Source organism: Typha latifolia, chromosome 5 (genome assembly GCF_019914945.1).
Source record: "Typha latifolia isolate L0001 chromosome 5, TyphaL0001v2, whole genome shotgun sequence".
Lineage (NCBI taxonomy): Eukaryota > Viridiplantae > Streptophyta > Magnoliopsida > Poales > Typhaceae > Typha > Typha latifolia.
The window spans coordinates 12,422,678-12,445,306 of record NC_133090.1 but is presented as its reverse complement, the minus strand read 5'-3'; the positions used below and the strand labels follow the sequence as shown (position 1 = coordinate 12,445,306).

The 22,629-nt window shown below is 40.9% G+C and overlaps 6 protein-coding genes and 1 non-coding gene across 9 annotated transcripts; 3 read left to right on the top strand and 4 right to left on the bottom strand.

Annotated features, from left to right (window-relative positions):
• The first annotated feature begins 249 nt into the window (after positions 1 to 249).
• Positions 250 to 3,644, top strand: LOC140789160 (cation/H(+) antiporter 15). Its single transcript, XM_073138766.1, has 3 exons — positions 250 to 489; positions 571 to 1,569; positions 2,213 to 3,644. Exons 1-3 carry the CDS (start codon positions 250 to 252, stop codon positions 3,518 to 3,520), a joined length of 2,547 nt encoding a protein of 848 aa, XP_072994867.1. The 3' UTR covers positions 3,521 to 3,644.
• A 782-nt stretch (positions 3,645 to 4,426) lies between these two features.
• Positions 4,427 to 10,553, top strand: LOC140788277 (2,3-bisphosphoglycerate-independent phosphoglycerate mutase). Of its 2 annotated transcripts, none has more exons than XM_073137464.1 (10): positions 4,427 to 4,606; positions 4,832 to 5,007; positions 5,931 to 6,058; positions 6,268 to 6,418; positions 6,502 to 6,705; positions 7,486 to 7,910; positions 8,492 to 8,684; positions 8,761 to 8,856; positions 9,807 to 9,962; positions 10,100 to 10,553. In XM_073137464.1, the coding sequence occupies exons 2-10, from the start codon at positions 4,846 to 4,848 to the stop codon at positions 10,262 to 10,264; spliced, it is 1,680 nt and encodes a 559-aa protein (XP_072993565.1). In that variant the 5' UTR covers positions 4,427 to 4,606; positions 4,832 to 4,845; the 3' UTR covers positions 10,265 to 10,553. The 2 variants fall into 2 exon arrangements, with proteins under 2 accessions (XP_072993565.1, XP_072993566.1); XM_073137465.1 differs by having other exon boundaries at positions 4,525 to 4,683.
• A 197-nt stretch (positions 10,554 to 10,750) lies between these two features.
• Positions 10,751 to 12,605, bottom strand: LOC140788981 (uncharacterized). Of its 2 annotated transcripts, XM_073138546.1 has the most exons (3): positions 12,534 to 12,605; positions 11,413 to 11,880; positions 10,751 to 11,323 (listed from the first exon to the last, which is right to left on the bottom strand). In XM_073138546.1, the coding sequence occupies exons 2-3, from the start codon at positions 11,876 to 11,878 to the stop codon at positions 11,289 to 11,291; spliced, it is 501 nt and encodes a 166-aa protein (XP_072994647.1). In that variant the 5' UTR covers positions 11,879 to 11,880; positions 12,534 to 12,605; the 3' UTR covers positions 10,751 to 11,288. The 2 variants fall into 2 exon arrangements, with proteins under 2 accessions (XP_072994647.1, XP_072994646.1); XM_073138545.1 differs by lacking the exon at positions 12,534 to 12,605 and having other exon boundaries at positions 11,413 to 12,431.
• A 270-nt stretch (positions 12,606 to 12,875) lies between these two features.
• On the bottom strand, positions 12,876 to 14,672 carry LOC140788980 (NAD(P)H-quinone oxidoreductase subunit N, chloroplastic). Its single transcript, XM_073138544.1, has 4 exons — positions 14,264 to 14,672; positions 13,515 to 13,631; positions 13,186 to 13,271; positions 12,876 to 13,098 (listed from the first exon to the last, which is right to left on the bottom strand). Exons 1-4 carry the CDS (start codon positions 14,585 to 14,587, stop codon positions 13,041 to 13,043), a joined length of 585 nt encoding a protein of 194 aa, XP_072994645.1. The 5' UTR covers positions 14,588 to 14,672; the 3' UTR covers positions 12,876 to 13,040.
• A 1,799-nt stretch (positions 14,673 to 16,471) lies between these two features.
• Positions 16,472 to 16,543, bottom strand: TRNAP-UGG (transfer RNA proline (anticodon UGG)). The gene has a single exon. It is a non-coding gene; the product is annotated as a tRNA-Pro (tRNA).
• Positions 16,544 to 18,872, bottom strand: LOC140789540 (autophagy-related protein 18d-like). The gene is made up of 4 exons (XM_073139269.1): positions 18,124 to 18,872; positions 17,391 to 17,574; positions 16,998 to 17,121; positions 16,544 to 16,791 (listed from the first exon to the last, which is right to left on the bottom strand). The coding sequence occupies exons 1-4, from the start codon at positions 18,847 to 18,849 to the stop codon at positions 16,668 to 16,670; spliced, it is 1,158 nt and encodes a 385-aa protein (XP_072995370.1). The 5' UTR covers positions 18,850 to 18,872; the 3' UTR covers positions 16,544 to 16,667.
• A 1,073-nt stretch (positions 18,873 to 19,945) lies between these two features.
• On the top strand, positions 19,946 to 22,105 carry LOC140788116 (uncharacterized). Its single transcript, XM_073137246.1, has 2 exons — positions 19,946 to 21,805; positions 21,893 to 22,105. Exon 1 carries the CDS (start codon positions 20,738 to 20,740, stop codon positions 21,683 to 21,685), a length of 948 nt encoding a protein of 315 aa, XP_072993347.1. The 5' UTR covers positions 19,946 to 20,737; the 3' UTR covers positions 21,686 to 21,805; positions 21,893 to 22,105.
• The last annotated feature ends 524 nt before the right edge of the window (positions 22,106 to 22,629 follow it).

The window sequence follows — 22,629 nt, the reverse complement described above, 5'->3', positions numbered from 1 at the left end:
GAAAAAAAAAAGAGTATATGAAGAAGGAGCAATGCATGATGTTGGGCTAGCTCTTGGAAATTTATCATTAGTTATATCCGATGAGATCGGACGACCAGCCAAAACTTGGTTAAAGTCAAAGAGATACATGATCTTTGACCATTTCCTCTATCCCTTTAGCTTCTCTCGTTCCTCTTCTCCTTCCTCTTGACCTTCTCCCTGCCTCCAGACTCCCTCGGACTCGAGATCTATCCCCCAACTGCCACTGCCATGAGCGACGATGGTTCCCTCGGCAGCAACGTCACCACCAGCCAGATCGGCGGCAGCAGCACCGTCATCTGCTACTCTCCGACGATGGTCACCACCGAAGGCATTTGGGAAGGTGACAACCTGTTGGATTTCTCCCTCCCACTCTTCATCCTCCAAATCGTGGTGGTGGTGGTCACCACCCGCGTCCTCGTCTTCTTCCTCAAGCCGCTCCGGCAGCCTCGTGTCGTAGCTGAGATCTTCGTAAGTCGGTTGCCACAACATAGCGTGTAATAATATGTGATGACATGATATGAGAGCGAGCTTTATTTTATTAATGTACAGTCTGGGGTGGTGCTGGGGCCGTCGGTACTGGGTAGGATAAGGACGTGGGGGGATGCGATGTTCCCCGGGAAGAGCTTGCTGATCTTGGAGACGGCGGCGCACCTTGGCCTGCTCTACTTCCTGTTCCTCGTCGGAGTGGAGATGGACGTGGCGGTGATCCGGCGGACGGGCAAGAAGGCTATGATGATCGCGGCGGCCGGCATGGCCCTCCCCTTCGCCATCGGCACCGCCACCTCCTTCGTCTTCCGCCACCACGTCTCCTCCAACGTCCACCAGCTTGCCTTCCTCCTCTTCCTCGGCGTCGCGCTCTCCATCACCGCCTTCCCCGTCCTCGCCCGCATCCTCGCGGAGACGAAGCTCCTCAACTCCGACCTCGGCCGCCTCGCCATGTCGGCCGCCGTCATCAACGACATGTGCGCGTGGGTCCTCCTCGCCGTCTCCATCGCCATCGCCGAGACGCACGGCTCCATGCTCCCGTCCCTCTGGGTCCTTCTCTCCGGCGGGGTCTTCGTGATGATCTGCTTCTACGCCGTGCGGCCGGCGGCACGGTGGCTGACGGAGAGGATGCAGGACGGGGAGGGGGTGAACGATTTCCACATCTGCCTCGTCCTTACCGGCGTCATGCTCGCCGGGATAGCGACGGACGCCATCGGAATCCACTCGGTGTTCGGTGCGTTCGTCTACGGGCTCGTCATACCGAACGGGCCGCTTGGGGTGTTGCTAATAGAGAAGTTGGAGGATTTCGTGACGGGGTTGCTACTGCCGTTGTTCTTCGCGATCAGCGGGCTGAGGACGGACGTGACGAGGATCACCGACCCCGTCACGGCGTGGCTGCTCGTCCTCGTTTTCGTGCTCGCAGGCCTGGGGAAGATCGCGGGCACGATTCTTATAGCGGCGTTCTACTCGTTGCCGTTTCGGGAGGGGTTTGCGCTTGGGTTTCTGATGAATACGAGGGGGCTCGTGGAGATGATAGTGCTCAACATCGGAAGAGATAAAGAGGTTCGTAATTAATCTCCTTTTAACTATAAGAGAATTTTGTAATTTACACCCTATATATTTCTCTTATTGTTATTAACATTCTAGTCGACCAAATTTAATGAATACGCTCGTACGGAGTGGTGGCAATAGTGTCGTTTCAGATTCGGATCAGCGTAGATTTAGTTTGAGCCGCAGTGAACACGAACAATTTGTTAAACAGATTACAAGGTCATAAATAGATTTCGTTTTTTTTAATATATAAATTATTTAGATTATAAATAAATTTATTTATTTATGTTATAAACATATTATTCAAGTCATAATTAGATTATCACATATATTGAATCTCCATGTCATAAATAAATTAAACTAAAATTAGATTAAAAAGTATAATCAGGTTAAGACAAGTTAATCCGTTTTTTTTTTATGAGAACTCGATTATATTAAATCTGAATTCGGTCGGGTTAGACAAGTTTTATTTTTTTAATAAAAATTTGATTATATTAAATCTATACCCGGCAGGGTTATCAGGTCGAATCGGAAATTGCCATCTAAGAGTGTTAACGGTAATAAGAATACAATATAGGGTGTACAGTATACATTTCCTCTTTTTATTTGTTTTGACAATTACAATGTGATCCTTCATAGTATATTGCATCGTCAGGTGTTGGATGACGAATCGTTTGCCATCATGGTGCTAGTGTCGGTAGCTATGACGGCGCTGGTGACCCCGGTGGTGGTCACCGTCCACCGGCCGGCAAGGCGTCTGATGGGATACAAGCGCCGAAACATGCAGCGTTCGAAGCCGGACGCCGAGCTCCGCGTGCTCGCCTGCGTACACAACGCCCGGAACGTCCCCTCCCTCATCTCCCTGATCGATCTCTCCAACCCCACCAAGCGCTCCCCGATCTTCGTCTACGCCCTCTACCTCGTCGAGCTCACCGGCCGCGCCTCTAACATCCTCGTCGTCAACAATTCCACCAAGGCCACCCACCACCGCCCTCGTCACCGCCTCGGCCAACAGAACGGACACATCTTCTCCGCCTTCGAGAACTATGAGCAGCACGCCGGCGGCGTGTCCGTGCATACCCTCACCGCCGTCTCCCCCTACCCTACCATGCACGAGGACGTCTGCGCCATTGCCGCCGACAAGCACGCCACCCTCATCCTCCTCCCCTTCCACAAGCACCAGACCGTCGACGGTGGCATGGAGGCCACCAATTCCGCCATCCGCGCCTTCAACGAGCGCATCCTCGCAGCCGCTCCCTGCTCCGTCGCCATCCTCGTCGACCGCGGCCTCAGCGCCTCCGGATCCAGCGCCACCGCCGCGGCCCGCCATGCCGCCCTCCTCTTCTTCGGCGGACCCGACGACCGCGAGGCCCTGGCCTACGCCTGGCGCATGGTCGAGCACCCAGGCGTCTCCCTCACCGTCGTTCGCTTCTTCCTCCTTGACCTCGACTGCCCTTCCCCCACCTCCGCCGCCGCGGCCGCCAAAGACTCCCGCGCCATCACCATCGTCACCGACAGCACCCACGAGCAGCTGCTCGACGACGAGTACGTTAACGACTTCAAGGCGCGCAACGCCGGCAACGGGTCGGTGACGTATACCGAGAAGGCGGTGCGAAACAGCGAGGAGACGGTGGCGGCGATCCGGAGCATGGAGTGCATCCACGACCTCTACATAGTGGGGAGGTCGCAGGGGGTCGCCGGCTCGGCACTCACGGCGGGGATGGCGGAGTGGACCGAGTGCCCGGAGTTGGGGCCGGTTGGGGATCTCTTGGCGTCGTCGGACTTTGCGATGATGGTGTCGGTGATGGTGGTGCAGCAGTACGTCTCAGCGGCAGCGTTGCCAGGTGATGGGATTTCCGCGATGATCGACAGCCCGGGGCAGCAGGCCGCGCAGCAGTACCTCAGCAATGCCAACCAGAGGATGTCCACGGCGGCGTTCAACGTTGGCTGGAGTAGGAGGTGATGAGAAAAATAAATTAAGCACGTCCAAGAATTAAAAAGCAGTGGTTGCATGAAACGCTGTTGATATGTTAAAAATAGAAGGAAAGTTTTGATTGTCTTATTACGCTTCTCTTTTGGATTTGGCATCATCAACCCAAGGTAGAGAGAAACCTCAACTTGGCTAAAATTTAGGAAAGGAATTGATGGGCCAGTGAGATGCAGCTGATGCCCAATTACTTTTTTATTCATTTCCACTCGGTTTTTAATTTGCTCCGTGTCTGAATTGTGTGTGACAATTGAGATGTCGGCTCACAGAATGTCAAAAACCTTAGTACCTCACCAATGGAAGAATCTGGAAGAAAAAAAAAGACTTCGAACGATTATAGAAGTCAGGTCAACAACAACGGAGGGTCGACTACGGCTCTACCGAATTCAACTTTATCGAGAAGGATGTACAATGGAATATCTCACCGCATATCCCAATCACGTGACCGAGGCCGCCATGTTTGCGCGACTTCGGCAGAAGAGCCCCTCTAATTTGACCACCAATGACAGATCCATAATCCCAGCGGAGGGGGTACCTTTCTGTGTGCTCACGACGTCGGTTTCCAATACGGTGTTGCTTCTAACGTGTCGATACACTTGGATCACGTCGTTTTGTGACCAATGGAAAATCGACGTTTGGTGAGGCTGCAACCGATGGATGACAGTCACGTACACCGCTGTTGCGGAATAGCTTAATTAACGTCGCCACCTCAGCCGTTGGTGGTGGGATTCACGCCTTACCATAAAGCGAAAACCTACCATCTCACCGTCCAATTACGTCGAATTCTTTTTTTTTTAAATCACGTTGAAATTTTTAATATGTGATCTGATATAACAACTCCCACTTTTATTTATATAACACCGGGAGATCTCTCTCCCTCTCTCTCTCCTTCGGTCTTGTTATCTTGTTAGAAGAAAAGTTGGGCGTAAGAATAGTTAGAGCATGACCTTAAAGGCTCGCTTCGGAGATTTCTCCGCCTCGCATCGCCTTCTTCTGCAAGGAAGGATCTTTATTATCCCCTAAGTTCGCAGTCACGAAAACCTAGAAAGGCGATTAATTACCGTGAGACATCAAATCGATCCCTTTTAGAGTTTTAATGCTTCTTTCTTTGGCATCGCTTTGATTGTTCTTCGCTATTGGTAGTAGTGATAAGTGCTTTTTATTGGTTTGGATCTAATCTATTACTTTATAAATGTTATTTGTTGGGGTTTTAGGTTAATTTGGGCATATTGGGATGTTTGAATTGTAGAGATCTATTGTTAAATCTTTGTTTTGATTGTGTTATAGGAGAGTTAGGTGAGATGGGTAGCTCCGATTTCTCGTGGAAGTTGGCGGATCACCCGACGCTTCCCAAGGGGAAGACCGTGGCAGTCGTGGTTTTGGATGGATGGGGAGAAGCCAATCCCGACGAGTACAATTGCATTCATGTCGCTGAGACTCCAACAATGGATTCACTTAAGCAGGTATAAGTGTTCTCGGGGAAAAAAACTCCTTTTACTTAGCGATCTGAATCAAAGATGGCTTATTTTTTTTTCCCATTTAATTGCGCATATTTAGTTGGCACAACTTTAATCTGATTTGGTTCTTTAGATCTGTGGTATAGAACATTACAGTGGCTTGTCTGACTTTTGAATCTAGGTAATTTATGCACCTTTAATCCTGTACACACTTGTATTATGTTTAGTGCTAGCTTTGGCAGTGTTTGAACTTATGAAGGAGTAGCTTTAAGCAGAAACTCATTGATGTAATAATTTTGCTGACTGTTGGACATTCTTTTTACGCTGTAGGCTCATTGTATCTGAATGTAGTAGTTCATTGATCTGGTCCATTGTAGATTTTATTTATCTGATACTCAGTTGATATGAGAAACGGGATATAGTAAGCATTTATTTGTAACAATGTATATTTGATTTGTCACTTGGCTTCATGAGTTAGGGTCTACTCACCTTTTTCTCATTTCCTTATTACCTTTTCTTCTAAATCGTCATTATTCAATTTAATTTGACTGTTTTCAACTTTTCATGTCTAGAGGGAGCCTTTAGGTTGCATGGTTCTAAGCTGCAACCAATGCTGTGTATAACTATACCTCCCCCAATTGACCTATAAGTTTCATTGCAAACCCCTCAGACTCTTATCTTGCTTTGGCTAAGAATTTGGCACTTTTGTTTTGAGGGTTGCCCTCAGATGGACATCCTGTGATAGAATTTGTCAACTCTTCAACTAACATTTTCAACATAGAGTTGTTTCTCCAGCCATTCTTATTGAGTTGGGAAAGAGCTTGGATGGATATGTTTTTATTCATTTTTCTTTGTTGGCTATGCTAATGATTTTGCTGATTTATTATTTTCACCTGAAGCATCCTGTTGACTCTTTCTTCATTTTGAAGGGTGCCCCAGAGAAGTGGAGACTAGTGAGGGCTCATGGAAAAGCTGTTGGCCTTCCTACTGAAGATGACATGGGTAACAGTGAAGTAGGCCACAATGCTTTGGGTGCAGGACGGATTTATGCTCAAGGGTATTTTACTTCCCTCATGACAGATTTTTTTTCAGGGCTATATTGCTAGTTTAAGCTGTCTGTCCTTTTGTAATATGTTGATAGCCAAATCGTTCACTTGCTCAACTTTGCTGCCAGACCACCCATTCTCTATGTTTCCAAATTACAGATTTTTAGCATTATTGTTTTATGTTATGTCAATCGGGGTTGGCTTCTTTTTCCTATTATAGTGCAAAGCTGGTGGATCTCGCACTCGCCTCTGGCAAAATATATGAAGGAGAGGGCTTTAAGTACATTAAAGAATGTTTTGATCAAGGTACTTTGCATCTTATTGGGTTATTGAGTGACGGAGGAGTTCACTCTCGACTTGATCAACTACAGGTATGCATGAGACAGTTGCAGATCTTTTGATTAGTATCATTTTATTTATTATAACATTTAATGTTCTTTTTTTCCCTTTTTAGTTGCTACTGAAAGGTGCAAGTGAGAATGGTGCGAAAAGAATCCGTATTCATATCCTAACTGATGGCCGTGATGTTTTGGATGGCTCAAGTGTTGGCTTTGTAGAAACACTAGAGAATGATCTCTTGAAGCTACGAGAGAAAGGTGTTGATGCACAAATTGCATCTGGTGGTGGTCGGATGTATGTTACGATGGACCGCTATGAGGTACTGCATTCTATTTTTTTTTTCAGTTCTATGGTTTCTGTGTAGATTTATAATAGAGATCTAACGAATGCTTAAGTCTTATTGATAAATGCTTCACACCCTCCCATATTTAAATGTTATTGATGAATTTTGGTTGGCTGAGTATCCTAATTTGATACAAGGTCCCGGATATACCTGTTCATGGGAGGTCAAGCTTTATCCACTTTTGGGCAACTGATTTATTTATTTATTGTTTGTGTACACATATAATAGGGAGTAATGGACGGTACTTTATTCTTGAAGAGGAGAATCAGGAGATACCAATTATTTTTTTACTAGGTGGTTATACTTTTATGTCCAAGAAGGTTCTTATTAATTCTGATGAAAAGGAGACAGTAATATGTTTTTTCTTTTCCTGTTAACTGATTCCACTTTTATGTCCAAGAACATGCTCCTATATTTTGGTTCTTCTTGCATGCTTAAAATCTTATTGTTCATATGTTATTCATGGATTAGAATCCTTATATGCTTAAGGACTTTACTGTCAATCATTGTGGCAAAAGACTGCTTTATGGCTACATCTAAAATTGAAGCTGTTTTATTTAGATTTTAGTCATTTGAATTCTATTTTATCGCTGTAGTGCATTATTTTGTCACTATGATTAGATTTCAAAGTTACCTTTTTTCTGTAGTTTTAGAAAAGCGTTGTAGTAGTGTACACTAAATGGCACATCTTTACGCATTTCTCACCGGTTTCATATTGACTACCAACCAAGTAATTTCATGCTGTGAATCATGCAGAATGATTGGGGTGTTGTCAAACGTGGGTGGGATGCTCAGGTTCTTGGTGAAGCACCTTACAAATTTCAAAATGCCATTGAAGCTGTGAAAAAGCTCAGGGAGCAACCCAAAGCAAGTGATCAGTACTTGCCTCCATTTGTTATAGTTGATGAGAGTGGAAAGGCTGTTGGGCCAATAGTGGATGGTGATGCAGTCGTGACAATCAACTTCCGAGCAGATCGCATGACCATGATTGCTAAAGCATTAGAATATGAAGATTTTGATAAGTTTGATCGTGTTCGCTTTCCGAAGATTCGATATGCTGGAATGCTTCAGTACGATGGTGAATTGAAGCTCCCAAGCCACTATCTTGTTTCTCCTCCAGAGATAGAAAGGACATCCGGTGAATACTTGGTGCACAATGGTGTCCGTACTTTCGCTTGCAGGCAAGTGATATCCAAAATGAAACTTCAGTGTTTAATTTGTTTGGCATGAGAAATTGGTGTTTCTAATTCCACTGTAGTGCATATGGAATCTGCCGGAGCTAATATGTTCCTTTTGGTCTATCTCAGTTCTCTCATTTTGTTGATTTTATTATGGAAGTAGTTTTCTTTATAATTGTCGTCATTATTTAGTATTTACATATATAAAAAGTTTTGGGTGGGGCGGCAATATCCTACCTAGATTCCTTAGTTTGCTTTTTTCCTTAGGACCGGTGATCCATTTAGTTTCGAGGATTGTTGGTGCTCCAGGTTGTTTAGGAGGTGTACATTGCTATAAATCCTTGAGTTTATGCAATCATAAATTTTTAGATGTGTTCCATAGCTGATGTAAGGTGATTCTAATGTTTCTATTCTTATCTTGTCACTTGTTATTTGTTAACTGAAGTGGTAATATATAGTTTCACATAATTATTCATCTGGTGGTAACCATTGTCTAACATGTCGTCTCTGTATAGGTTTTTACTTGTACTATTGCTATGTATCAGTAGCATTATCACTTTAGCTTTTCCATGTTTGTTCCACAGTGAGACTGTCAAGTTTGGTCATGTCACATTTTTCTGGAATGGCAACCGATCTGGGTACTTCGATGCAACAATGGAAGAATACGTTGAAATTCCCAGCGACAGTGGAATTACATTCAATGTTCAACCGAAGATGAAGGCCTTGGAAATTGCTGAAAGAACAAGGGATGCTATCCTCAGTGGCAAATTTGACCAGGTACAGAAATATATAGACTTCATCTGGAATTTATTATTCATTTGTAGGTCTATTGTTAAATTCTCTATGCTAACAGGTCCGTGTCAACCTACCTAATGGTGATATGGTTGGACATACTGGGGATATAGAAGCTACTGTGGTTGCTTGTAAAGCTGCTGATGAAGCTGTTAAGGTAAAAGAAACAAATTTGACAGTTTTACTATGTTTTTAATTTACATATCTGTGTGCTACCGATTTAGTTTTTGTCAAACATTAATATTTCCTTTTGTAAAGTTTCTGATAAAGCTATTAAGGTGATAACAATTATTGATGATTTTCACTATGGTTTTGATTCATAAGCTACTGTTTTTTCAAAATTTCATAGTTGGTTTGTTGAAGACCAACACGTCATATGAACTCTTATATTTTCTTAGAATGCCCTTCAAGATTGACTAGACCCAGCCTTTTATTTTCATGCTGGTGTTGCTGCACATTTATGCTATTATACTGTTTTGGTTATTTATAACAATTTATTTCTTTCAAAGAAGATAAGCACACATTTGAGAAGGATGTACGCATTTGACAATCAGCATTTCTAATAGCCATTTTATTCTGTATTAGATTTTATATGTGAAGAAGAAATATAAACGATTCTAAATTATCAACCCGATCTGGGAATGCTTCTTGTTTCCGTCTGACCTTTTGCTGAAAATTAATTTATTTGAGTTAAAATTTTCCTAAAAATTTGAAAGATGGAGACACTTTGCAAGAATGCACCAATAGCATTCCGCAAATTTCTTCCGGGAGAGCTTTTTTGCTTTTTAATCCTCCATATAGTTACTGTAGTTTATCTAAGGAAGCTTGGTCAAAGGCTAGAATTTTGATATCTATTCTGCTTTAGCTGATGATTTCATTCTTTTTTATTAGGCATTATTCCTGTTCTTTATGAATGTTACTAGTTTGATACTATGTGCTTCTGTAATGATCCAGTGAATATCAGAAATAGCTTGATTTTCATTGTTGATAGTAATACCATGTGGAAGCAGGATATTCTGCAAGATATATTAGATGATCCCTAAGTACTATTATTATTTAGATATTCTTAAAAGAAAACTGCAATATAAAGATGTGCTGCTTTTACAGATGATTCTGGATGCCATAGAGCAAGTTGGTGGGATTTATGTCGTCACTGCTGATCATGGAAACGCTGAGGATATGGTGAAAAGGAACAAAACTGGCCAACCCCTTCTTGACAAAGGTGGGAAGATACAAGTTCTCACTTCCCATACTCTTCAACCGGTAAGCATTCTGCGAAAGATCCTCAGCTTCATTAACCCCATATGAATCTATTTGACTGTTTGTAGCATTCATGTAATAAGAACTCTACACGTTGCCTTTCTTATGGAAGTTCTCAATCGTCACATGAAATTTGGCAGGTTCCAATTGCCATAGGAGGCCCTGGTCTTGCTCCAGGAGTCAAATTCCGCAGTGATGTGCCCGATGGTGGTCTTGCCAATGTTGCCGCAACTGTCATGAATCTCCATGGTTTTGAGGCTCCCAGTGACTACGAGACGACCCTCATTGAAGTGGTTGACAACTGAACATGATGGCCAATGAGATTTCAGTAGTAACCATAGTGCTGTAATTCTGGAGCCAATAATATTTCGCCCCAAATAATTATAGAGGGATCTCTCATAATGCTTTTTGAGAAAACATTTGCTTAAGTTCCCAATCAGCCACAAAACGATTTTGATTTGCAAGCTATGACTTGATTTCTCTTATAATTTTATGTTAGGATGTCTCCCAAAGTTTAATCTTTTTGTGCGGTGGAGAAGTTATGTATTGCAGAGAATATTCAGCTTTTTATTGGAAATTGTTAGCTTAATTGAATCGTAGCAATTAGCATATTATCAGGTGTGACTTAACATGCAAATTCTCTTAGCTGGGCATTCAGGTTCAACAACGAGAGACTGGCAGCGATCTGCATAGCCTTTGGGATAAAATTTTCTTTTGGGATAGACGCCCGTAAAGAAAATGACTGGAGGAATAAATTGCAACTTCTTATTAAAATATAATCACAAACTAGCTGATAGAAAAGTTACACCTTGATACAAGGAAAGCTGTTCACAATTGGCTGTTTCAACTTGATAGCAAGAGACACGTATAACTTGAACTACCTGTTATATGTATAGCAATCGCAAAAGTAGTCAAGAATTGCCATTGAAGTCTAATATCTATGGCAGCTCTCTCAAACGCCTTTAAAAATTAAGGTAATGTAAACAACACTCTTAAGCACAGGAAGCCTCTTAGTACAGTACCGCAACATTGAAGCAAAAGTTAAGAATACGACACAATTTTAACAGAAACTGTTGGTCAGCTGACACTGGGTGGCACTCAAAAAAGAGTTCTTTTCTTTTTTCTTCCTTTTAACTACAATTATACATGAACTTGTAAGTATCTTTTTTGCACTTCTACAACTAGTCTTAAGCTTTTGAACAGTACCCTGACTACTGAGTTTCTCAATTTGGAAAGTTGGGTCTCACAGGAGCAACTGGATATGTCTCTGCAATACCACTTAGGAAAGGTAGCAAATTGCGTGTCTTGATGAGTTCAGATGAACTAGGCTCAACTAGCAACTTGGAAGCAGAAATCTCCTGGATCTGAAACAGAAGTGTTAGGTCATAAATGACTTGCAAACAAATTCTACTATCCTCAGATACATTGCTTTCAATATGTTTAATGGACTCACCATGAAGGTCGAAATTTAACTGCCGGCTAAAAAGACCATCTCTTATCTTCACAATCTTCTTAGGTGCAAAAAGCAATTCTTCTGGGCCAGGAGCAAAGGGATCAAAGATGCTGTCCCTTGGAGTCTGACAGCCTGATTCTAAATCTTCCCCACAAATTTCGGAGGCCGATAGCAATACCAGCATCTCTCTATCAGAACTTGGTGTTGTAGGAGCAATATCTATTCCGCGGTCATGTTTGCAGATCGTAATATCTAGCTCTTCTACGTCGCTGGCATTCTTCAAGCAGTGAGTTTCGGAAGAAACAAAGTTTATCGCAGTCTCAACTTTCTCCACCTTAACTTCAGTCCCCTCCAAAACACCATTCTCATGAGCTTCTTCAACTTCAATTTTCTCCAAGCAGGAAGTTTTGGCAGGAATAGAGTCTGCCAAACTGTCTATCATAACCACCCCACATTTGGTTTCCATGCCTGCAGTTATGCAACTTTTCAGAACCCCATTGCCACACTTGGGACAAGTACCAAAATACCAAATCCAGCCAAAGCCCAAACAGTCCACAAGGCTAATTTCCTAGTCCTCAACACACTAAAACAAGAACCAGCTAATCAAATTTCCTAACTAGAAAATACTTTTTGATCAAATCAGAGAGGTATCTCATAAACAAGAAATGGAAACCCTAGCTTGATCTTTACTGACTGAGAGTAACAGGATCTGTAGTTAGTTCACAAAATTCCTCAATCGATCCATTTCAGATCAATAGATTATACCTGTGCCTCTAATCCTCAACTAAGCCAAACCCCTGATTCGATCTCCATACATCAAAATGATGGAGTTAAACTTAAAACTCTAACCCTTTCTCCTGAAATCTAACCCATTTAAGCTACCTTGACGAGCAACTAACCAAGAATTCTCGAAATCCTCGACAGACATGAGATCAGCGCAGCAAGATTGGCTTTTTTTTTGGCAAGAAAAACAACATAAAAGTCATCCATTTCAAGCGACAAATGGTCTACCCTAGCCCTAATTCTTCGATTCCTCAGCATCCAGAACGGTCCCAACAATGATAAACCATTGCAGAGAGATCATACCACATTAGAAACCATTAGGAGGAAGAGGATCGTACCTGAGGGATCTAGAGAGAGAGAGACAGAGACGGTTTAGAATAATGGCGGGAAAACAAGGCGCCGCGTCCTCCGTAGGGCGAGAGCTCTTGTATACTTAAAACAGAAGGAATGATACCCATCCGACGGCTAGTATTGCATCTGGCATGCCAATAGCCATATTTTTTTTGCAACTCACTACCTATATTTATTCTTATTATGGAAAACGTTTTACGTTTCTTTTGTCACATTTGCGAATTCACACCTCAATTTTTTTCATTTATAGTCTATAGCTTGACAAAAGATCAAAATTCTCACATATTTTCCTCCTATAAAATAAGCAGATTTGTGTTCTCGAGCAAATGTACACAAACAAATTTAGCACTTGAACATCAAGTTAAAATTACAAATGTACATCATGTAATTCTTTGAGACTATGTGAAGCATAAGAATGGAAAATGGGTACAAAATGAGACAGGAGACGGTGAAATTTTCGCCAATAATTTAGTCATCGTCTCTCATTATTATACTTATTCGCTCGAAGAAAGACCTGCAATTTCTTTAAGTGGCTTCCAAACAAATTTCCTCCTGCATAGAAAAATATTATCAATTTACTAGAAAAGAAAAGAAGTATTTATCCAAAAAAAATTCTATAAAAAGTTTAAATTTTCTTACCAATTTCCACACTCGGCAATGACTTTAACTTTAGGGCGAAGGCTCGGCAGCAAGGCCAGGAATTGCAACTCAGCCTTAGAGAGGACCTAAGGAGAACAACACAAGAAATAGTGAAGTGTGACGAAGATGCAATAGCTTGAGGTCTAACAAATTATAGCTAGTTCTAAGAGGCATATATTTTATGTAGTTCATACCTATTTTGTTACAATGGAGTATACATAATTTATATATATAATGCACACTAAAATCTATTATTATAAATTAATAAAAATAAATATAATTAAATTGTAAAATTTCTCTAGACTATAGAGGTAAGTAATATATATAACCTTGGCTTCAATGATCCAAAGAACAAGACCTTTGGCATCTGGAGGCAATAAGGAGAGCCTGTAATCCACCTCAGGAGGAAAATACCACCTTGCTATGGGTTGTCTTCCAAGGTGAGGCTGCACTCTTCAATGGTTCAAGTCAGCAATCATAATAATAACAATGGAAGAAGAAAGAAAGAAAGAAAGAAAGAGAGGTGGTTTACATAGTTCATGTAAAACCTTAGATAAATTGCACAACACATTCAATGGTTAAAGAGACTTTAATTTTTTTATTGGATAATTAGGTAAAGCTTTCCAAAAAATATTAGATGAATAGATGAGTTTCCAAAACTATTTGGAAGAATAAGTGCAGATCTGTTCTCGAGTAATGGTATCATATAAGTAAATAAAACGCTGATAAGAAGAACAAAGTATCTTTAGTAATTTAGAACCAATTCTTTCAAATAGTTTTAAAAATATATCTAATTCTCTAAACAAAAATATTTAGGATATAATATTACATCATTATAATGTTATCTAACTACTTTAAATTTATAGGTTAAATAATTATCTAACGGATATTAGAGCTAGTTTTTTCTGGGGACATGGCTTCAAAACCTGGTTAGACTGTTCTTATTTTCCTGCCATATGGTGAGCACAAGTAGTATTATCACGTATCAAATATTTTTTTTCAAAATATAAAAATATATATATATATATATATATATATCTAGAGAGAGAGAGAGAGAGAGAGAGAGAGGAGTACGGACGGGGCAAACGGGGTGTATCTTGGTAAGGGTCGACTCGGGGTCGCCGAGTCCCCGGGCGGTGAGATCAAGGAAGCGATAACCTTGGTAGCGGAGGCGGGTGAGGTACCTCCCCTCGTACCCGCCCTCATGCGGTGAGTACACCGCCAGCGCCTTGTGCTTCTCCACGTCCTCCAGCCACCGCCCCATGTCCGGTCGGATCAGGTCACCGCCTATCAGGTCCACCAACCCGCACTTCACCGCCCCCGTCCTTCTCCGCCGTCTACCTCCGCCGCATGACGAGGGCAGCGGTGAGGCTGACCGCAGCGCGATGGCGGAGGACGACATCGCCTCTGCTAATTTTTTTTTTTAAAAAAAAAATTAGCTCTGAGATCGTCTCGAAGGATTTGCTTCGTGTGGTGTTGTTTGGGGGTGGGGGGGGGGGGAGAAGGGTAGATGAATTGTGGTATGGGAGAGGAGATAAGATGGGCCCACTTTATGACACGTGGATAATTCGTTCTTGGGCTTAATTAATCTGGACAAGCCCATTACTACTACAACTAATATTGAGAGTTAATTACATTTTTGAATCCTTAACTACCACTCGGTATCACTTATATTCGTGGAGGAAAAAAAAGGTGCATCACTAAGCCTGATAAATAGATGAATAAGAATGCCTTTATGGGTGGAATTATAATTTGTCTCAGCTTGGAGCATTCTAGCAATTTAATTGTAATTTTATATAATGTAGCAGTTTATTTCATGAGTTAACTCTTTTTTTTTTCTTCAATTTTTTTTTTATTACAAGGGTGAATTTTATTATCTAAAAAAGGAGACAAAAATGGGTAAAGAAGATCCAGTCCAAACAGAGGAAAAGTGCTGGGTTTTTCTAGGTTGCTGAAACTATTTGCAATATATGTTAGCCTTCTTTCTTTTAACAATGGAAAAAGAAGATAAATAAATGGAATTAATAAGGTAGAAATATCCAAACAAAAAAAAAAGAAAAAAGAAGAAGAAGAAGAAGCAGTGATGGCCCAATGGGTCTATGGGTAACTTAGCTAATTTGTAAATTACCATTTTATGAGTAACTTAATCTTAAGAACTTATGAACAGAAGAACTCTGCTAGAGTTTAAAAAAAAAAATTCCTCTTACTCAATCGAGGGTGCTCCTCATCAGCATTTCTCCTAGGGTTGATGCTTATTTCTTCTTATGGTAGTAGAGTTAGGAGTTATTAATCGTATTTTCTATGGTTCCTAGTTTCGGCCGAAATGGATTGGGATTGACCGAAACAGATCGGGATAAGTCGATCCCTGTTCGGTCGGGTATCGGCCGAATCAGCCGATACCCGATTCGTTTTGGGTTAAGATCGGTCGTATCGGCCGATCCTGCCCGAGACGAGCATGGGTAAGAGAGAAAGAAAAGAGAAAGGGGAAAGAGAGAGAGAAAGAGGGAAAGAGAGGGAGGAAGAGAGAGAGAGGGAAAGAGAGAAACAAAGAGAGATGGAGCAAGAGAGAGTGAAAGAGAGGGAAAGAGAGAGAGATGAAAGAGAGAGAGGGAGAAAGAGATAGAGTTTGGGAGAGGAAAGAAGAGAGAGGGGAAGAGGAGAGAGAGAGACATGGAGAGAAAATAAAAATTAAAAAACTATCTTAAAGAGGTAATAGTTGTTAAGGGAGAGGAAGAGTTTTTAAGAGAGAGAGTTAGTAGAAGAGAGAGTTAATTAAAGAGAGAGAGTTTGATAAGAGAGAATTAGTGGGAGAGAGTTTGATAAAAAAAGAGAATTAGTGGAGAGAAGGTAAGAATTTTTTTTAATTTGTATGGGAGAGAGAGAGAGGGTGAGTGGTAGAAAATGGGAGAAATTGAAATTGAAAAATAATATTTATTTTTTAGTTTTTAGACTTTATATATAAATAATTTATATTTATATCTTATTATTTATTTTTCTAAAAAATTAAGAAATTTTATGTATTTTAAAAATTATTTTAAAATACAGTGCGATACGGATGGCCGATACTATCGATAGTATCATTTTTTTGGACGGCCATCCCGATACTTTGAACCTTAGTATTTTCCACCGTGGGCCTTTTTATTTTCCACTGTGGGCCTTTTTATTTAAAAAACCTTAATCTTTGGATATCACTATATTATTTCAAAAGATTATATATAACTTTATTTAGTAAAATAAATAGAGATGAAGAAATAGAAAAAATAATAAAATGAAAGACTATATAAAAGGGGCGTTGCGAGAATCGAACTCGCGACCTCTTGCACCCAAAGCAAGAATCATACCACTAGACCAAACGCCCTTGTGATTTCTGATGATTTTATTAGAATATTGTAAACTTTAATTCAAATGCTATATAAAGTTCTCAAACAGAACTGGAAATTTTATGCACACTCTCAAGTAGCAATTATGGAAACAGAGTTCGACTAATATCCCCAGAAGACATCATCAGGTGGCAGTAGTAGCTTGATATCGACTTCATTTAAGGAGAAACATTCTTCCTCTGCCATCTTCCCTCCATTTACTGGATCAAAGCTGCACCTGCGAAAGCTGGACACGAAAGAAAGAAAAAAATTTATTATTATGGTATTTGGTCTTTCAGTAAATATTGCAGTAGGAAGTTTTTTTTTCTAATCCACACTCCATGTTTTTACTCTTTGAAAATTGAGTCAGTATTTTCTAGTTTTTGCCTCAAAAACAATGTATGATGACAGTGCCTTCTTATGTCTGAAAGAGTGGGAGAGGAATTTTTTTACCTGCCATCCATGCTGACAATTAGTAGAGTGTTAGATGATCCAAATGCAGCAATGCATTGCTTCAGTTGTGGTAAGTGGAATTGAGAGAATGACCACTCAGAACTGAAGTATTTTGGCAGCATCCCTGGAAAATTTAACAACTTGCATGTAAGATGATCAACCATCCTCGTTTATACTATCTATTATCTATGCAGTTCATAACTTGAATAATTCAAGGAAAATGTTACAAGAGATCTGCACTTTTGTTTGTGATCATCAGAAGTGTAAAATCAAGTAGAAAACATCCACAGTATCACTTAATGAATCAATTCAAATAAGTAAATGTAAGAGTTCCTTATTCTCTACCACCAGCGACAACAAATGCAGGTATTATGAATCAGTATCAATTCTGACCTTTCATAAAAGACAGTGATGAGCTGACGTTCGAACAGATTTTATGGGAAATTTCATCGCTGACTTCTTGAATATTAAGGCTAAATATGTGAACTGTGCCTTTGTCACTAGAAACTGCCAGCCACTTGGCAGTCGGAGAAAAAGTAATGCTGTATATTTCAGCTCTATCTGCTCCCCTACGCAACTGCATTTTTCTCCATTGTTAGAATTAGAGAAGGAATACATGAAAACAACAGCAAGAAAAACACCAGAAGAGTAGAACTCTGGAAGAGCAAGCGCTAATGTATTCAAATATTTGTTGCTAATTGTTTTAGCATCAAATATAAAACTAAGGCAAGTACTTCAGTAGTGCATTCTAATTCCTACTGTTAATCTTAGTGACAATATAACCGGTTTCTCTCTTTCTTTCATATTTGGTACCAGTTTTCACATATCCCTTTAATTACGGTTTCAAGGACTAGAAAGTCATCCAAAAATACTTCTCCTTCTTTTGTTTTTGAATATTGATTCAAAATGAATAGAGAGTTTAAATTAAATAAGTTCCATCTCTCTCGATTTAGGCGATAATTAGCACAAACTCTCCTTGATATTAATTCTTCCGTCCATCGGCTGGCAGATTTGCATTCCATACCCAAAACCTCGGTATGGAAGAAGATCTCTCAAACCAACAAAAATGTTGCAAAAAAATAGGAGAAAGTAGAAGAGGAATAACACGAGATCTCAGACTGCTTACCTCTTGCAGGCAAGTTCCATCCTCGGTGTTAAAAATTCTTATCAACGTACCCTTGGTGCTTGCAGTCGCAACGAGAAACCCATCCGAGCTCAAACTAAGGCAACCAATGTCAGAATCGTGTGCTCCTATGTACTTGGTCTCCTTCCGATTAAGGTGCTCAACCCGAACTCGTCCCCTATGCAGGCCGAGGCAAGCCATGGTGGAGGAGTAGGAACGAGAAGAGACGCTGCAAATTCCCTTGGGATTACTGAAGGTCTCGATTTGGCGAAGAGGCTTCTGCGCTCCAATTTTGTACACACATACCGTGTGTTCATGAACCACGACGAGGTGTCGATCGTCCACTATCTTCACCGCCATTACTTCATGCTGGAGCACGAGCTCACAGGTGCAGTGGCCCTCCACTGCGTTCCAGAACATCACTTTGTTTCGCGCGAACAGCGGACCGGCAGCGACACCGACAAGAACGTAGGTACCCTGGCGTTGCAGCATCTCGACAACTGCAAAGCCACTGTCTTCGAAATCACTCCGAGATATCTCCGCAAAGGGATCGCAGCGGTAACTCCGGAAACCGGTGTTCGTGCCGACGGTAAAGGACTCGTAGTTCTTACTCCATGACAGGCATAGAAATTCAGTTCCATTGTTGTCATCTTTAGTGTCCAGTTGAGGTTCAGATATTGGAACAAGAGATGATGATGATGATGATGATGCCTTCGCCTCTGAGCTCATGACAACGTTATTTATATGACTCTTCAAGACTGCATATTTCAGACGATTTCAGGATTAAACGGAGATAGATAGGACACAAAATATTAAGAACAATAGATCGATCCTGACATAATAAAGCCAACTAAAAATCTTATCTATACCACGTAAAAGTAGTTAGTTCGCACGAGCACAAGTAGAGAAAACCAACCGTATATAGCTCCATGATTAATACCTTTGCGTCTTTAGGTTCAAGACAAAAAGAAAGATTTACCCAAGAATATACTTGAAACAATGCAAATCCGAGAACCGGTCAACTTAGATCGTGTTAAATTGTATTAGAAAAAAAGAAAACAAAATCAAGAAACAATTTATGATGCTGATCTTAACAACCACGAGCATCGAAATCAAGAATTTTCCAGGCTAGGAGCATCGCAAAATTTGATGAACAATGAATATAATTCAATCATATACATATACAATCATAAATTAATAACAATCCTAACACTTAGGTACCTTGCAACAAATCCCAGATTGGGAACTATAAAATCCGTATGTCTACGATTTCAAAGCGTTACTCTTCTCTATATAGTCTTCTAGTAATAGATCTTAATTACCCTTTTTTTATTTTTAATTATTTTCACGATAATTATGATAAAAGTTCAGATGATGCTTTTGCTCAGTGTTATGTTTATCTAAACTCTAATTTATTTATTTATTTTTTTTTTTTGTGTGTGTGTGAGAAAAGGCAAAATCTGCACTGTTTCATGTGTATCTAAACTCTATTTGATTACTTCATCAACCGTAAGATTGAGATCAGACGGCTTGATCTCGCCCGACCGAGAGTAAACTAGTAACCTCAAACTTTACAAAAAGCCCCCTGGAATATAAAAAGGTTTCCAAAGAGAGAGTCCAGTAAAAGGTCTCGAAGGAATCCAGACGTTGCGAAAAGAGTACTCAAAGAAAAAGATAAAGAGAGCACTAACGGCGTTAAGGCGTCAAGGTGACGCCTTCGACCACGTCCGGCGAAAAATTAGGGGCAATTTGGGGATTTTAGGACTCTCCAGTGGGGTTTATGAATCAGTGTTTTATTCGACAAACCTTCTCGTGATTTATTTCACTCACTCTCTCTCTCTCTCTCTCTCTCGCCTCCGAATAGTTTTCCATTTTTGTGGACTCCTAAATCGTTCTCTCTCTGTTCTCTGACGCGACCTACCGAATCTTATCGGTTTATTCGATAAGAAATCGTTTTGATTCGGCCTCTTCGCTCTCTCTTCCCCGTAAGATCTGCGGTGATATTGTTCGAGGCCTCGAGGATCGCTAGGATTTCTCCGACATTGTCGCGATTCGGGTTTGTTCTGGAAGGATATCTTCTTTTATATTCGTGGGATTGGTGGTAATTCTAAGCTTTTGGTCTGCCGGCATTGGTGGATTCTGGAGGTTGTTGGGGGTTTTCTTGAGAAAAAGTTTTTTCTTTTCATTTTTGGAAGGATTTGGGAGCTTAAGCTCTAGTGCAAATGCATTGCTGAGTTCTGAATCAAGTCTCGGGCTATTTAGGGTTTCGACTGAGCTTGATGCAGGTACATTGGAGAAAGATTGGTCTTTTGGCTTCATCTCTGCTGTGACTTATGATGATATCAGTTCAATTTATCAAGGTTAGAGATCGAAGGTGGAAAGTTGATATCTTTCTGTAAGATCATAAAATATTTGATTGTGCGCATTGCCTCGTCTTAGTATCAAAAAGTAATGAACAGGGCCAGCTGCATGTTACAGTAATTGGATCTGTCGATCTGGAGCTTCTCAGGTTCTCCTTTTCTTGTCATGCCCAGATCCCTTTGCTTTTAAAGCCTAAAAGGGATCTGGGTTTCTGTACTGGATCTAAATACACTCTTTTGGAGAACCTTTAGAATCCATGAAGTCCATTCACCATTTCGTTTTCTTCATTGCTCTCATTGTGATTTTGTCGGCGCACCGATGTAAGGCGCAATCACCTGAAGACTCTCCAACACCTGCAAGAAAACTGGATGCACAACTTCAGGACTATGCTTACCGTGCTTTCATTAATCCTCACACTGGAGTCCCTTATGATGGTGAAGTACCATCCAATCTCACTGGCATCAAGATTGCTGCCCTAAGGCTGCGGAGTGGGAGTTTGAGACTAAGAGGATTTCAGAGATACAAAGAGTTTGATATTCCTGCTGGTGTCCTTGCGCAGCCTTATGTTGAAAGGCTTGCATTTGTTTACCATAGTCTGGGTAATTGGTCTTCTTTCTACTATCCTCTTCCTGGTTTTACTTACCTAGCTCCTGTACTTGGCCTCCTTGCATACGATGCAGAAAACTTGTCAGCTACCAACTTGCCTGAATTGAATTTTGTGTCCTCAGACTTGCCAATATCGATCAACTTCACAAATGCAAGCCCAGTGCCCAGTGGGCTGGTAGCCAGATGTGTGTGGTTTGATTTAGATGGTGTGCCACAATTCAGAGACTTGGTCTCCAGCAACGTTTGTTCGACATACCGACGGGGCCACTTCTCAATTGTGGTTAATTCCACTGGCCTTGCTCCTTCTTCAGCACCAGGTGTATTCCCTGGTCCAGGTCCGCAGCAAGATCACCATAAGAGCAGTTCTAAGGTGTGGAAGATTACTGGAGGCATTGCTGGAGGATTTGTTGCTTTAGTTCTCTTGGTTCTGCTAGGGGCCTGGGTTGGTCGATATACACACGATAGGAAGGTCGCAGAAATGGAACATCGTGCTGCAATTGGAGAGACATTGCACATGACGCGAGTCGGAAACACTCAAGCACCTGTGGCATCAGGGGCACGTACACAACCGGTACTTGAGAATGAGTATGTTGCATAATTAGCTGCTGCATAATTTGTTATGTGCTGCTGCCCCACAACCAGGAACAAGCAGAGAATAGTTGATTAAGTGTTTCATATGTGCAGACCTGGCGTGTTGTCATTGATATGTTCCTTTGACGTAAGAGCAATTTATTTGAATTCTCCATTGGGGTTTACTATCTTGACTTTTAGCATTTATTGGGTTCAGATTGCACATTCTTTTTAGGGAGTCTGCCTTGGCTTATGTATTGTCCTAGTCCTGACTTCAAGGCCATCTTAAGGATTCATCTGGAGGAAAGTTCCTACTGTCATGTAAAGCACATCATCGAGAAGAAGGCATTTTCCCAGTGTGTGTGGTCTGAAGCTCTCAATTATTTGTTCACTTGCTGTATTCAAATCCATCCTTCTAATAAAGATAAACTATTATTTGTTTGTGTCATTTGGTGCCTCTTCGGTATGTTTCTCTGCTCAGTTATAATTGCTTATCTCCTTTGTCTAACTATGTCTAAATGCTCTTTCAGTTATTATGTTTGCACATTATCTTAGAATATTCAAGGCAAAGCATCAAGTATTTTGGTAATCTAAATCTAAATTATTAGGATAAAAATAGAGGTCGTTTCCGCTTAATCTATGGCCTGGTTAAAATCTTATAATTATCGTTATATTTGGCCAAGTTTTGCATACCAACATTTCTTGCTTAACTTGGTTTGATGTCATGAAAACATTCAACAAATAGGCATGATTTGAAGGTGGAGAATTATCAAGGATGTCCTCAAGTTTCCATATTACCATCCTTGGAGGATTATCAGAACTCAATACATGCCAAAACCGCAACCTTTTCCTGTAAAAATATAGAAAATTAGAAACATTAGTAACTCTAATTATTGTAGCAATGATGTAGATGATCAATGTTTACAAAAATCTGGCATTGCATTCCACATGATTATATGACCATTCTTCAGT